At 49.3% G+C, this 14849-nt stretch overlaps 1 protein-coding gene across 1 annotated transcript; it reads left to right on the top strand.

Annotated features, from left to right (window-relative positions):
- The first annotated feature begins 9236 nt into the window (after positions 1-9236).
- LOC141042815 (uncharacterized) lies at positions 9237-13149 on the top strand. Its single transcript, XM_073511711.1, has 2 exons — positions 9237-10811; positions 11731-13149. The coding sequence occupies exons 1-2, from the start codon at positions 9237-9239 to the stop codon at positions 13147-13149; spliced, it is 2994 nt and encodes a 997-aa protein (XP_073367812.1).
- The last annotated feature ends 1700 nt before the right edge of the window (positions 13150-14849 follow it).

The following is a 14849-nucleotide window of genomic DNA, read 5'->3' as shown; positions in this document are numbered from 1 at the left end:
CCATCTTGTGTCTTATCACACTCACACGACTCAATATCAACGGTGAGAGTCATGAGACGCTCAAGGATTTGATTGGGAGTTTTACCTTTTTTCATACAAAAGTTTTGCAATTTCCCCTTGGCAATTTCATATTGAGCACTCCGGAGGGTGGAGGTACCGGTCTTGGATCTTATAATACTTTCCCATAGTTCCTTGGCACTTGTGATGTGTATGAAAGGTCTCCTTTGCTTTTCAACCATACCTCTCCTTATACACATGATTGCAGTGTCATTGAGATTCTTGTCATAAATTTCTCTTGGTGTAGGATTCTTTGGATCAACCACATGGTAACCATACTCCAAGATCTCTAGCATCTCATCGTTTCCATATCGAAGATGATCCTGCATAGCAACTCTCCACAAGGCAAAATCGGAAGTGGCATCAAGTAAAGGAGGTTTGCCTTGAGGGTTATATTTCGGTTTCTCAACTTGGGGTCTTGCATAAAGCCAAGGAACACTAGAGTGTTCATTGCTAGGAGGTTGTTGACCAAGTGACGGAGTAGGCACAGTTGGCCTCGAAGCCGCACCACCCGAAAGTGGTGCAAGCACCGTGGACAACGTGGCTATCCTCATTTGGACCAAGGCCTCAAGAGAAGCATCATGCTCCTCCTTTTGCTTAGCAAGGGCCCGTTCCAGATCCTCAGAAGTAAATGTCTTGACTTCAGAACAAGCCTCGCCTTTATCCTTCGAATCTACAACAAGGGGAGTCCCATCGGGGTTCATCTCGCTCTAGGGCAGTTAAGCCACAAGAATAGAGCACTAGGCTCTGATACCAATTGAAAGGATCGAGATGGACCTAGAGGGGGGTGAATAGGTACAATTACAAATTTTAATTATTACTTAGCAATTTTAGGCAATAATGCGGAATATGAAGGTAAGCCTAACAATTGCAAGTGTGAAGCTAAAAGCTAAGCAAGATAAACAAGTGATACAAGTAAGTAAGGGAACAAGCACAATATGATATAAGTAAGTGCTAAGAGACAAGTAACCACAAGTAGAGAGTTAGGGTTAGGAATAACCACAACTCCGGGAGACGAGGATGTATGCCGATGTTCACTTCCTTGGAGGGAAGCTACGTCACTGTTAGAGAGGTGGATGTTACCACAAAGGCACACCAATGCCACGAAGGATCACCCTATTCTCCCTTTGAGACAACACCACGAAGGCGTTTCTCAACCACTAGTGGTAGACCTTGGGGTGGTCTCCAAACCCTCACAAACTTTTCCGGGGGTAATCACAAAGGTCGACTCCTCTCTGAAAGACTCCTACCGCCTAGGAGTCTCCAACCTCCAAGAGTAATAAGAACGATGGGGAAAAGCTCAAGACTTGCTCAAATCACGAATTCCTTGGGAGCAAAGAAGGGGAAGGAGTGGATCTATCACTTGATTGGAGAACTTCTCTCAAATGTTCCCAAATCACTTGGGGATCTAGGATTTGGTGTAGAGGATTGAGAGAGAGAGAGAGAGAGTGAAGAGTGTTCTTGGCAAGCTCAAAGTGAATGGTCAGTCTTCTCTCGTGGAAGGGAGAAGGCTATATATAGTGGGTGTGAAAAAAGTAACCGTTTGAGCCACTTAAGTGCACTGAAGAGGTCGGACATCCGGACAGGACCGGACGTCCGGTGGCACAAATAGGTCCGGACATCCGACAGCTATCGGTCGTCCGGCCGCTGGGAATTCATAAGCCACGAACCAGCACACAGCAGTCGGACGTCCGAGACGTGCCGGTCGTCCGGAGACCGGACGTCCGGAGAGGCTCGGAAATCCGTAAATATTGTTCTGTGGAAGAAACACCGGACGTCCGAGACGTGCGGGTCATCCGGAGACCGGACGTCCGGAGGAGCTCGGAAATCCATAAACATTGTTCTGTAAGAGAATCACCGGACGGCCGTAGAGAGCCGGACGTCCGGACAGCTGAGAGGGATCGGACGTCCGTTGAGTACCGGACGTCCAGAGACAAACTGGAGTTGGTGGGTTTGAGCAAATCTTTCACTAGATCCAACGATCCCCTCTTAATAGTGCGGGATCCCTATACTCAAGAACAAATAGTAAACAAAGCCAAGGCTAACGTCTTGTATCTCCAATCTTGAGTTATATGCATTTGTCCCTAGTCATGATCCACACACAGCCTTTGAGACGTAATCCTGAGATATACTTGATAAACATGATTAGTCCCATATATGCATATTGTCATCAACATCAAAATATGATTAAGGGCATGATTGCACTTTCACTATCTTTTATTCTTGTCTCATACCTTATACAAGAGTCATGGTGATCTTCACCTTTCCTTTTTACATTTTATCCTTTGGCAAGCACATTGTGTTGGAAAGATCTTGATATATATATCCAATTGGATGTAAGTTAGCATGAACTATTATTGTTGACATTATCCTTGAGGTAAAAGGTTGGGAGGCAACACTATAAGCCCCTATCTTTCTCTGTGTCCGATTAAAACTCCATAACCATTGGTATTGCGTGAGTGTCAGCAATTGTGAAAGACTAAATGATAGTTGAGTATGTGCACTTGCTGAAAAGCTCTTATATTGACTCTTTCTGATGTTATGATAAATTGCAATTGCTTCAATGACTGAGATTATAGTATGTTAGTTCTCAATGGTGTTTCTGATTCATACTTTACATTGTGAATAGATTATTATTTGAGCACAAGAAATCATATGACAATATTTATATATATTTCTGTTATAAGAATGATCATGATGCCCTCATGTCCGTATTTTATTCTATAGACACCTCTATCTCTAAACATGTGGACAAATTTTTCGTTATCGGCTTTCGCTTGAGGACAAGCGAGGTCTAAGCTTGGGGGAGTTGATACGTCCATTTTGCATCATGCTTTTATATCGATATTTATTGCATTATCGGCTGTTATTACACATTATGTCACAATACTTATGCCTATTCTCTCTTATTTTACAAGGTTTACATGAAGAGGGAGAATGCCGGCAGCTGGAATTCTGGGCTGGAAAAGGAGCAAATATTATAGACCTATTCTGAACAGCTCCAGAAGTCCTAAAACTTCACAGAGGCAGTTTTTTGAATTAATAAAAAATATTGTTGAAAGAATCAACCAGAGGGGGGCCACCCACCATCCACGAGGGTGGGGGCGCGCCCTACCCCTTGGACGCGCCCCCTGCCTCATGGGCCCCCTGGCAGGCCTTCGGTGCCCATCTTCTGCTATATGAAGTCTTTTACCCTGAAAAAATCATAAGGAAGCCTTCGGGACGAAGCGCCGCCGTCTCGAGGCAGAACCTGGCGAAACCAATCTAGGGCTCCAGCGGAGCTGTTCTGCCGGGGAAACATCCCTCCGGGAGGGGGAAATCATCACCATCGATCCTGTCAGCGGGAGGGGGTCAATCTCCATCAACATCTTCAACAGCGCCATCTCATCTCAAACCCTAGTTCATCTCTTGTATCCAATCTTTGTCTCAAAACCTCATATTGGTACCTGTGGGTTACTAGTAGTGTTGATTACTCCTTGTAGTTGATGCTAGTTGGTTTATTCGGTGGAAGATCATATGTTCAGATCCTTTATGCATATTAATACCCCTCTAATTATGAACATAAATATGATTTGTGAGTAGTTACGTTTGTTCTTGAGGACATGAGAGAAGTCTTGCTATAAGTAGTCATGTGAATTTGGTATTCGTTCGATATTTTGATGAGATGTATGTTGTCTTTCCTCTAGTGGTGTTATGTGAACGTCGACTACATGACACTTCACCATTGTTTGGGCCTAGAGGAAGGCATTGGGAAGTAATAAGTAGATGATGGGTTGCTAGAGTGACAGAAGCTTAAACCCTAGTTTATGCGTTGCTTCGTAAGGGGCTGATTTGGATCCATATGTTTCATGCTATGGTTAGGTTTACCTTAATACTTCTTTTGTAGTTGCGGATGCTTGCAATAGGGGTTAATCATAAGTGGGATGCTTGTCCAAGGAAGGGCAGTACCCAAGCACCGGTCCACCCACATATCAAATTATCAAAGTAACGAACGCGAATCATATGAGTGTGATGAAAACTAGCTTGACGATAATTCCCATGTGTCCTCGGGAGCGTTTTCCTTCATATAAGAGTTTGTCCAGGCTTGTCCTTTGCTACAAAAAGGATTGGGCCATCTTGCTGCACCTTATTTACTTTCATTACTTGTTGCCTGTTACAAATTACCTTATCACAAAACTATCTGTTACCGATAATTTCAGTGCTTGTAGAGAATATCTTACTGAAAACCGCTTGTCATTTCCTTCTGCTCCTCGTTGGGTTCGACACTCTTACTTATCAAAAGGACTACGGTAGATCCACTACACTTGTGGGTCATCAGGGCGGTGACCCAGAGGGAGGCGACTGGGTTGGGGTTGGTGGCCCTGACGGCGGCGGAGGAGGTGGAGGTGGAGGCGTCAGCGGCGAGCCTGATGGAGGAGGAGGCGGAGGTGAAGGAGGAGGAGTCGGCGGCGAGCCTGACGGAGGCGGCGGCGAAGGGGTCGACAATGCGGATGGGGGGAAGCTGTTGGTTGGCGGAGCAGACGGAGCCCTTGGTGGCGGATCAGACAAAGACGGGCAGCATGCTGCAGGAGAAGGAGGGGGTGGCGTTGACGGCGATGACAAAGAGCTTTGCATCGGCGAAGGTGGTGGTGTAGGGGGCTGGCCAAGGCAGGTCCGCCGCGAACGCGGTCCTCCATTCTCGTCCTCCAGCGCAGAGCGTACCTTCGGCATCCATGGGGCATATAGTCGATGGCTGTAGTGGCCGAGGTAGACCGTCCCTGAGTAGTTAAATCCTTTGCAAGACTCCGCGCCTGCCTGCACAGCCCCGGCAAGCAGGAGGGAGATGAAGGCAAACGCCGCCATGGCGGTCGCCATGGTTTCCGGCGGCTGGATATTCCGTGGGGAGAGGGTTTCTCCCTCAACGGTGTAGGGAGGGAATGGAACAGCTGTCCTATGTATCTGGTGGAACGCTCTTCGATAGTCCGATTATTTTCTTCTCCCATTTTTCCAAGAAAGAAATCTTTTAATTCGCGACACTCTCTAATTTTGGAGCTGACCCATGCAATTGAGATATTCATTTTTTTTTTGGTTTTTGGTTTTCCAGTTCAACAATTTCAAAAGGAGTTCTCTAATTCAATCAAGATGTTTAATTTTAAATTTGGTTCATGATTGCTTTTATCTTTAGTTTAAAACTCCCTTATCTTGGAGTCGTCTCGTTCAAATGAGGTTTCATGTTTAAAATTGTATTGCCTATTTTGACTTGTATTTTAGGACCCTGGTAAGTGCCACACGTGTGACACCAAGCAATTCCGCTCTGACGTTGATGGCAAGTTTAGTTACAAGAGGATGGCAACTTTAATTGTGAAGCATGACAACTTTCTGTTTGGATGGCAGGTTTTAATTTTTTGGGGAATTTTTTCGGATGACAACCTTAGTGTAAAAAATGTCAGAACGGTGTTATGTGCCACACATGTGTTAAATATATAAAATTCGAATACCTCAATATATTGATGCTCCAACAGATATTGTTTCTGAAAAAGAAGTTGTTCAAGAGGTCAATCCAATCCAGAGGCCTAGTATGTCTGTTACTAGTGTTGACACTACAACATAGATGCGACACATTGCTATTGATAAAGATGCATGTCAAGATGCCATTCCAACGAATAGACCTAGCGCGTTTGTTACTGTTATGTCAGATGACAAAATTCCAATGGAAGATGACTTGGTTGTTTCCGATTCCACTTCTATTGTTGACATTGAGAATTCCTATGTTCCTAGTGGAATACATTATAGTGAAAAGATGAACAATGTGGGTACTGCTTGTACATTGGTAGCTAGTACGATGACTAGTAATGAGAAGCCAAACACAGGTGATCAAGATCAGAAAGAGTCTTGATGAAATGTCCAAGGATTCTGCATGCATTCAGACCAAGAATAATGACACTCTACAAGAGTAATGGAATCAGCTAAGGAAGATGACTTAAGAAAGGCTTTCACTGATGTTATTACCACAAGCAACATGGGAAGTACGAATTGTGTTGATGCAGTTCAACATGTCGTTTCTCTATGAGAGGCTACATTTTCGGTTGGAGAACCTATTGTACAATAGGTCGTTAGTACCATGTCGTTCAAAGAAACAATTGCGAAACAGTCGAGAATCAATGATACAACTCCAATTCCCAAGGAAACAGATGTATCTAATGATATAGATATTTCTGACAATGTCCCTCCACAAAGTGCGCCGTCTGGTGAGTTGAATGCAAACCCTTCTCCTTTAGTAGTCAAATTTTTTGTACTACCTACCGCGGAATCTAATTTGAATGCCATAGAAATATCGCAGTCAGAACAAGAAAAAGTAGATCAATACAAATCTCCTCAAGAAGATTATCTCTAGTAAAGGATTCTTGTTGGATACACTTGCCCCACCTCATGGAGTTAGTACTCATGTTATTATTGGTATTGTTCAGAATGAGAAACATACAGAAATGATTAATGCAATCAGCAAGGAGATACCAAAAGAAACTAGAGGTAAGTATTCCACTCAAGATGTGGAGGAGATTTAATTGAAAATGAAAGACAAGCAGCGGTTGTTGCAGCATTGCAATCTCAACATTAAAAAATAACATTTTAATATGTTTTTGACCATGGCGATTTGATCATCATAACATTTTGCAATTTTAAGAACACAACAAATTTTACTTTGTTGCATGGCAAATTTTACTTATTTCGCCATGGCAATTCTACCTTAATTTGGTATGTGAAATTGTACTTTTTTTGCCATGCCAAGTTTTTCCTTATTTTCCATGACAAACATTACCTTCATTACCATGGCAATTTTTCTTTCACATGCATGGCAAAATTTACGTTAGCATTCATGGCAATTTTAATTCAAACACTCATGGCAATTTATACTTCTTCTTGCCATGGAAAATTCACTTTACGGTTTATGCGAGTTTTCACTTTAAGTTGCCATGGCAAAGTCTACTTTACATCCATGGCAAGTTTCACTCCTTTTTGCCATTGAACGGTGCATGTCTTTCTTTTCTGCTTAGGTGCCACATTTTTTGGTTGCCATGGAAAAAATTTCTATATTGACACGACAATTTTACCTATAATGCCCTGGCAAATTCTTTACCTTTTTTCCATGACAAATTTTACTATTAAATTTGCCATGGAAATTTTGAACATTTTTGCCATGCAAAAATTACCTACATTCCCATGGCAAAACCAGGTGTCGTCGGACGAGGATGGTGACCCCAGCACAATCTCGACCACCCATGGCGATGATTTGCACCAGGTCCCAACGATGGCTTCCTTCATTGCAGCTAGCAATTGGCTCAACCCCTTCCCATCTTTTTTCTTCAGTTTCATTCTCTTCATTTTTGCACATACACGTAACTGAGATTCATATATAAATCTCTCCGACTCTTTAACTCACTTGCAAAATTATGGAATAGTTCCCATCGAAAATGTTGTAGTAGGTGCCATGGCAGAATTGGTATGTACAGTTGCCATTCAACATAATTTTGCTATGCGTACTTGCCATGGCAAAATCCTGAGTAGTTGCCATGGTAGAATTGCTACGACTTTTTGATATACGATGGCATTTTTGTTTTAGCAAAAGTTGCTATGCTAGCTTTTGTCCTACTACATTTTTTTGCCATGGCAAATTGCTATGTCAATTCACTATGTTTGTCTATTTTTGCCATGTATTAGAGATATGCAAATTTGAATATATGTTTTTTTGCAATTGAACAGTGCATGTCTTCTTTCCTGCTTAGGTGCCACATTTTTTTGTTGCCATGGCAAATTGCTATGTCAATCCACTATGTTTGTCTTTTTTGCCATGTGTTAGAGATATGCAAATTTAAATATGTGTGTTCTTTTTTGCCATTGAACAGTGCATGGCTCCTTTTTTGCTTAGGTGCCACATTTTTTGGTTGCCATGGCAAAAATAATCTTTTTATTGGGACGTGTTTTTCTGCAGTCAGGGATGATCTTCACGAGGGTCCGGGGCGTTCGTGCTAGGCCTTCTTTCCCACCAAACGGAATCGTTCGATCCCCACCCCCATCAAGCGCGAACAATTTGTTCGGTCTAGGAGGTCCCCAGACCGTGCAGATATTGACGTCCTAGATTTAATAGTTATCTTTTCTTAAAAAAAAGATATAATAGTTATCTCTAAAAATTTGGTCAAAGTTTGACTTTTCAAAAAATTACATTATGGAACAGACTAAGTATAATACTAGCGAAATACTTCCTCCGTTTCAAAATAGATGACTCAACTTTGTACTATATTAGTACAAAGTTAATCAACTTTGTACTATTTTGAAACAGAGGAGTAGATATCAGGTTATACACGAAATGTTCGCACGAATCTTGAGATCTGAGCGGAGGACTGAAGATTTGCGGGTACCAGCGCAATTTTTCACTTTGCACGAGGATCATATTTATCCGCCCAACGATCGTGCGCGAGTCCGTTCCTGAAAAGAAAGTGCACTTCTATCCGTACACGTACAGGAAGCTTAAGGTTTGGGATATTAAACTCAAAGCCCGTTTTCTAATCGCCCCGTGACTAGTTAGGGCATAACAGTTGAGTATATATGATCTGTGTATATTGTGTATTGGGCCTGCCTCCTAGTTTCTGTATAGTTGGGTCTGCCTCCTAGTTTCTGTATAGTTGAGGTCCGTAACCCACCTTTATATATACGTGCCTATACATGACTAGCAATACATCGGGCAATCCCATAATCATACATGGTATCAGTTTTAAGTTTTCAACCCTAGTCTTCAGCTGCTGCCGCCGCCCGCGCGTCTACCGCGTCGGCCGCCGCTCGTTCCCTGCGCGCTACCCACCTCGCGCACGCGCCTCACCCGCGTCGCCAACCCCGCACGCTACAGCCGCCGCTAGCCCCGCGCGCCAGCTTCGCGTACGCAACCGTCCGCAGCTCGCGCCTCTCCAGCTCGCGCGCACGCGACCACCCGCCGCTCGCGCCTCTCCAGCTCCAGCCCCGCGCGCCAGCTCCGCTCGCTCGCGTGCCAGCTCCGCTTGCCCATGCAGCCAACTCGCCGGCTTCTGCTAGCCGCCGCCACTCATCTTTCCAGCCACCGCCGCCCGCGCTTCCCGCGCTCGCTGCCGCCGCTCCCTGTCACCATCAAACCCTAGCCGCCCCGACCCGAGCTGCCTCACCCCGTTGTCATCATGTCATCCGTCACCTCGTCCGCCACCACCAACTCCAACCCATTCGCCGACGCCAACCCTCCCGACGTCAACGCCATCCGCAACCTCAACATCTTCGAGCGGGTGCCGGTTCGTCTCTCGCAGGCGGACTCCTCCTATTACACGTGGAAGACTTATTTTTCCCTCGTGCTCCGGAAGTATCACCTCATCGATCACGTGGACGGCACCGTCGACTCCAGCCTCGTCCCCGAGTTTCATGACTGGTCCACCATCGACACCACGATCATCCGCTGGTTTTTTCTCACCATCACGCCCGACCTCTTCCACACGGTCGTGACGGACGGTGATGATGCCTGCGCCGTGTGGACCAAGCTGAACGGGCTCTTCACCGACAACCAGCTCCAGCGTCGTGTTTTTCTGCAGCAAGAGTTCTTTGGGTGTCATCAGGACAACACCTCCCTCGACGACTATTGTCGCCGCCTGAAGACTCTCGCTGACGAGCTTCGCGATATTGACGCGAAGATCGATGATGACCTCCTCCTCAGCACACTCACCGCCGGGCTCAACGAGGACTTCGGCAACGCCGCGGGGAATCTCAGCCTCATCCCCAACCCGTCCTTCGCCAAGTTCGTTGCGTACATCCGCTTGGAGGAGCGACGGATGAAGCAGGTAAAGGCGCGGGCTATTCACACCGCGCTCACCGCCGGCACCGCCCGTGGCGGGTCTTCGGCGCCTCCCGCCGCCCCAGCCGCGCCCCCGGCGCAGCACTACCCGGCGCCTCCCCCGGCTCCCCAGCAGCCGGGGCTGCTTCCGCTGCCCTATGGCCCGCCCGCCCCTCCCGCCGAACGGCGCCGTGGGGGCCGGCGTGGTGGGGGCCGTCGTGGCGGTCAGCAGCAGCAGCCGCAGGGCACTGGTACGCCCCGTCAGCAGCAGCAGCAGCCACAGCAGTTCCAGGCGCCTCCTCCGTGGGCCTCCGGCTACAACCCGTGGACCGGCGTTGTCCATGCCTACACCATGCCGGTTCCACGGGCCCCTGCATCGACCCTTCCCGTGCCACGCCCGCCGGCGCACCAGGCGTACTACGCGGCTCCGCAGCCATACGGAGGATACCCACCGCCGCAGCTGAGCGGCGCCTACGGTCTCCCTGCGGCCCCGTCGCCGCCCATGCTGGCCCTGCCACCGGCACCCTGGGATCCGGCGCTCCTCGCCGCGCTGCACACTGCGCCTACGCCGAACACCTACACTGGAGGCGGTGATTGGTACATGGACACCGGTGCAACGGCTCACATGTTTGCTCATCCTGGTAACCTTGGCTCCTTCACTCCTGTCTCCACCGATCGCCGCATCATTGTCGGCGACGGTTCCACACTTCCCATCACACATGTCGGGCACGCTTCTTTTCCTTCTAATTCTACACCTTTATCTTTGTCTAACATACTTGTGTCTCCTAACCTTATTAAGAACCTTGTTTCTGTTAAATGTTTCACTCGTGAAAATCCTGTTACTGTTGAATTTGACGGCATTGGTTTTTGTGTCAAGGACGCTCGAACCAGGATGGTGCTCCACCGATGTGACAGCCCCGACGAGCTCTATCCGGTGCATCCATCTTCCTCCACCACCACCGCACCGGTCGCTCTCTCTGTTGGCGTCGATCTCTGGCATGCTTGCTTGGGTCATCCCAACCCCGTCACACTTCGTCATATTCTTAGGAGTTTCAGTTTCAGTTGTAATAAGATGGAGGATCACACTTGTCATGCCTGTCGAGTCGGCAAACATGTTCGTCCGCCGTTTAATAATTCCACCACCATTGCTTTTTTTCCTTTTCAGTTGATTCATAGCGATGTGTGGACCTCTCCAGTTCCTAGTAATTCGGGTTATTTATATTATCTGGTCATTCTTGATGATTATTCTCATTATGTGTGGACTTTTCCTTTGCGCAGAAAGTCGGATGCACTCTCCTCTTGACGGCTTTTTACTCCTAAGTCCGCACGCAGTTTGGGTGTCCCATCCTTGCGTTTCAGACGGACAATGGAAAAGAGTTCGACAATCTCGCTTTCCGCACCTTTTTGTCGCATCATGGCACAGTTTTCCGCCTCACATGCCCATACACTTCACAGCAGAACGGTCGAGCCGAACGCGTCCTTCGCACTCTGAATGACTGCTTCGCACGCTCCTGTTTCATGCCAAAGTGCCGCCTCGTTTCTGGCCGGACGCACTCGCCACTGCATCACTTCTTCTTAACCTTAGACCCTGCCGCCCACGGTGGAACTACGCACCTCACCATCTTCTCTTTGGTACGCCCCCGTCTTACGACGACTTGCGTATCTTTGGGTGCCTTTGCTATCCCAGCACTGCCGACACTGCTTCTCAAAAGCTCGCACCACGATCCGTCGCTTGCATCTTCCTCGGCTACCCCTCTAACTCCAAGGGATATCGGTGCTATGATCCCGTCTCCCACCGTGTGTTCACTTCCCGGCACGTTTACTTTGATGAGCATGTGTTTCCGTTTCAGCAGGTACCCCCGGCTGTTCCTCTCGCCACCGGTGACGCGGGCTCCTCGACGCCTCTCCCAGGGCGCTCGCGCGCCTCTCTTGGCCCGCCCCTGGCTTTGAGGTGCGCCCCCCCACATGCGGCGCCTCCTACAGCCACGGCACTGGCACCCTCGGCGCCCCCGGCTCCCCCGGTGCCCCAGGCGCCCCAGGCGCCCTCGGCGCCCCCGGCGCCCCCCGCGCCTGTGGCCGGTCCGGTCACCCGTGCCCGTACGGGCATTTTACGCCCGAGCTCGCGCTACGCCTCAGATGACTACGTCCATGCGGTGTCCACCTCTAAGCCGTCGCCTTTGCCGTCCTCCCTTCGAGCCGCTCTTCGTGACCTGCTCTGGATGGCTCCGATGCAAGAGGAGTTTGACGCCTTGCTGCGTAACCGGACGTGGCAGCTTGTTCCCCGTCCCCGGCACACCAATGTGATTACCGGGAAGTGGGTTTTTAAACACAAGCTCCGTCCTGATGGTACCCTTGATCGCTATAAAGCGCGTTGGGTCGTTCGTGGCTTCGGACAGCGTGCTGGCATCGACTTCACCGACACCTTCGCTCCGGTCGTCAAGCCCGGTACGATACGCACGGTTCTCCACCTTGCGGTCTCCCGTGCTTGGCCGGTGCATCAGATGGACGTCTCCAACGCCTTCCTTCATGGTCACCTTGAGGAGCAGGTCTTCTGCGAGCAGCCCACCGGGTTTGTTGACCCGATGCTTCCCGACCACGTGTGCCTGCTTTCGCGGTCCTTGTACGGACTCAAGCAGGCTCTGCGCGCTTGGTACCAGCGCATCGCGGCGTTTCTTCACCAGCTTGGGTTCCGCTCTACCCGCTCGGACGCCTCGCTCTTCGTCTATCATCAAGACTCTGACACGGCCTACTTGCTGCTCTATGTCGACGACATCATCCTGACGGCATGTATGGCTGGTCTCCTCAGTCAGCTCACGGCTCGCCTTCGCGCTGAGTTCGCCATCAAGGACTTGGGTCCTTTACACTACTTCCTCGGTGTCGAGGTGGTGCATCGTCCGGATGGCTTCTTCCTTCACCAGCGGAAGTACGCTCACGAGCTCCTGGAGCGCGCCGGCATGCTTAACGGCAAGCCCGCCGCTACGCCTGTTGATACGAAGGCCAAGCTTTCTGCCACGGATGGTTCGCCTGCTTCGGATGCTGCTTTCTATCGGTCTATCGTTGGTGCTCTTCAGTACCTCACTCTGACTCGACCGGAGATCCAGTATGCCGTGCAGCAGGTGTGTCTTCATATGCATACTCCTCGAGACATGCACTGGGCTGCCGTCAAGCGGATTCTCCGCTATATCTGTGGTACTATGGATCTTGGCGTCACGCTTCACGCCTCCGCCGACACTGCCCTCACCGCCTACTCCGATGCAGACTGGGCAGCCTGACACTCGTCGTTCTACTTCAGGGTATTGTGTCTACCTTGGACCCTCTCTTATCTCTTGGTCGTCCAAGCGGCAGCCTACGGTCTCTCGTTCTAGTGCTGAGGCTGAGTATCGTGTGGTGGCCAACGCCGTCGCCGAGTGTTCGTGGCTTCGCCAGCTGCTTCAGGAGCTCTCTTGTCCTGTTGACCATGTCACGGTGGTCTACTGCGACAACGTCTCGGTGGTCTACCTTTCCGCTAACCCGGTGCATCATCGACGGACAAAGCATATTGAGTTGGATATTCATTTTGTTCGGGAATAGGTGGCCCTTGGGCATATACGTGTTTTACACGTCCCTACTTCCCAACAATTTGCCGATATCATGACCAAGGGCTTGCCTACGGCGTCGTTTGAGGAGTTCGGGTCCAGTCTTTGCGTCAGCTGCGGTGCCGCTTCGACTGCGGGGGTGTTGAGTATATATGATCTGTATAAATTGTGTATTGGGTCAGCCTCCTAGTTCCTGTATAGTTGAGGTCCGTGACCCATCTTTATACTCATATATATGTGCCTATGCATGACTAGCAATACATCCTGCAATCCCATAATCATACGATAACGGCGGGCGTCGCAGGCCATGTTCGAGTCCATCGCCGCCGCTTGCGTATCCTTGCGTGCACCAAGAATCGAATTTGGCCGCCTTATGCCGGCCGGACCGAGGGCATGGCACGCAATGTTCTTCGCTATACTGCTCTCCCTGGCCGCCTTCTTCTCTGTGGTGTCGTGCAAGATTGAGGAACCGACCAAGGTGATCCAGATGGAGATGCGTAAGTAGAACTTGCTACTGGACTTTTAATTCTTGTCGTCACTACCTATCTATTCCCTCCGTCTCGTATTAGTTGTCGATGGTTTAGTAGGACTATTAGATTTGTATTATGTGATTCTAATAATGCAGAGATCGATGCAAGCCACGGTAAGGAACGAAGTGATGAATCGGTAGGCATGATCTCGAGGAGTCTTAGATCGACCATGGAGACGACAATGAGTCAGGAAATCAAGACCCCGGGCGATGAAGAGAAGGCGATCGAGCGTGGTGTCCAACAGCCGGAAGGGGGTGATCATCACCTAAGCGGTATCATAGTATGTACGCATGGCCCTTGTTTCTCCTTTCTCAGAGTAATTCCAACGGGCTGACCTAAACGGACGACGCTTTTGTTCATTTTTGTTCGTTTGGGTCGGTCGTCCGCCCGACGTCCGTCCTTTTTTAGATTTTGGGTCGGCAGTGTGCCCAACGCGCCGACCCATTTTATGACCGCGTGTGCATAGATCATACCAGCGGCCATGTCGTCGTCCTGGTTTTGGCGCTCCAGCGCGCGGGGAAAAATTGGCCTAGCGTGCACGGGTTTTGGCGCTTCAGCGCGCGGGAAAGGTTCGCGCTAGTTTTGGCGCGCCGCGGCCGGCGCTCGTTATTAAGAAGGCGCTCCCTCCACACTCTGTCCGCCGCCCACTCGTCTCGCCCCCTCTCAGTATCATCGCCGTCTCTGCGCCACCATGTCGATGCGCCGCTTGGGCGCTTCGGATTTTCGCGGAGTCCACGAGCGCTGCTCCGGCGCTTTCTCCTCCGATATCTGGTTTGGCGAGAAACGCCTCATTCTCGGCAACTTCGACACCGCAGAGGAGGCGGCCCGTGCGCACGATGCGGCGGCGTGGCGCCTCCTGAGGCCTCG

This window comes from Aegilops tauschii, chromosome 3 (genome assembly GCF_002575655.3).
Source record: "Aegilops tauschii subsp. strangulata cultivar AL8/78 chromosome 3, Aet v6.0, whole genome shotgun sequence".
Taxonomy (NCBI): Eukaryota; Viridiplantae; Streptophyta; class Magnoliopsida; order Poales; family Poaceae; genus Aegilops; species Aegilops tauschii.
This window is presented reverse-complemented; position numbering and strand designations above follow the sequence as displayed.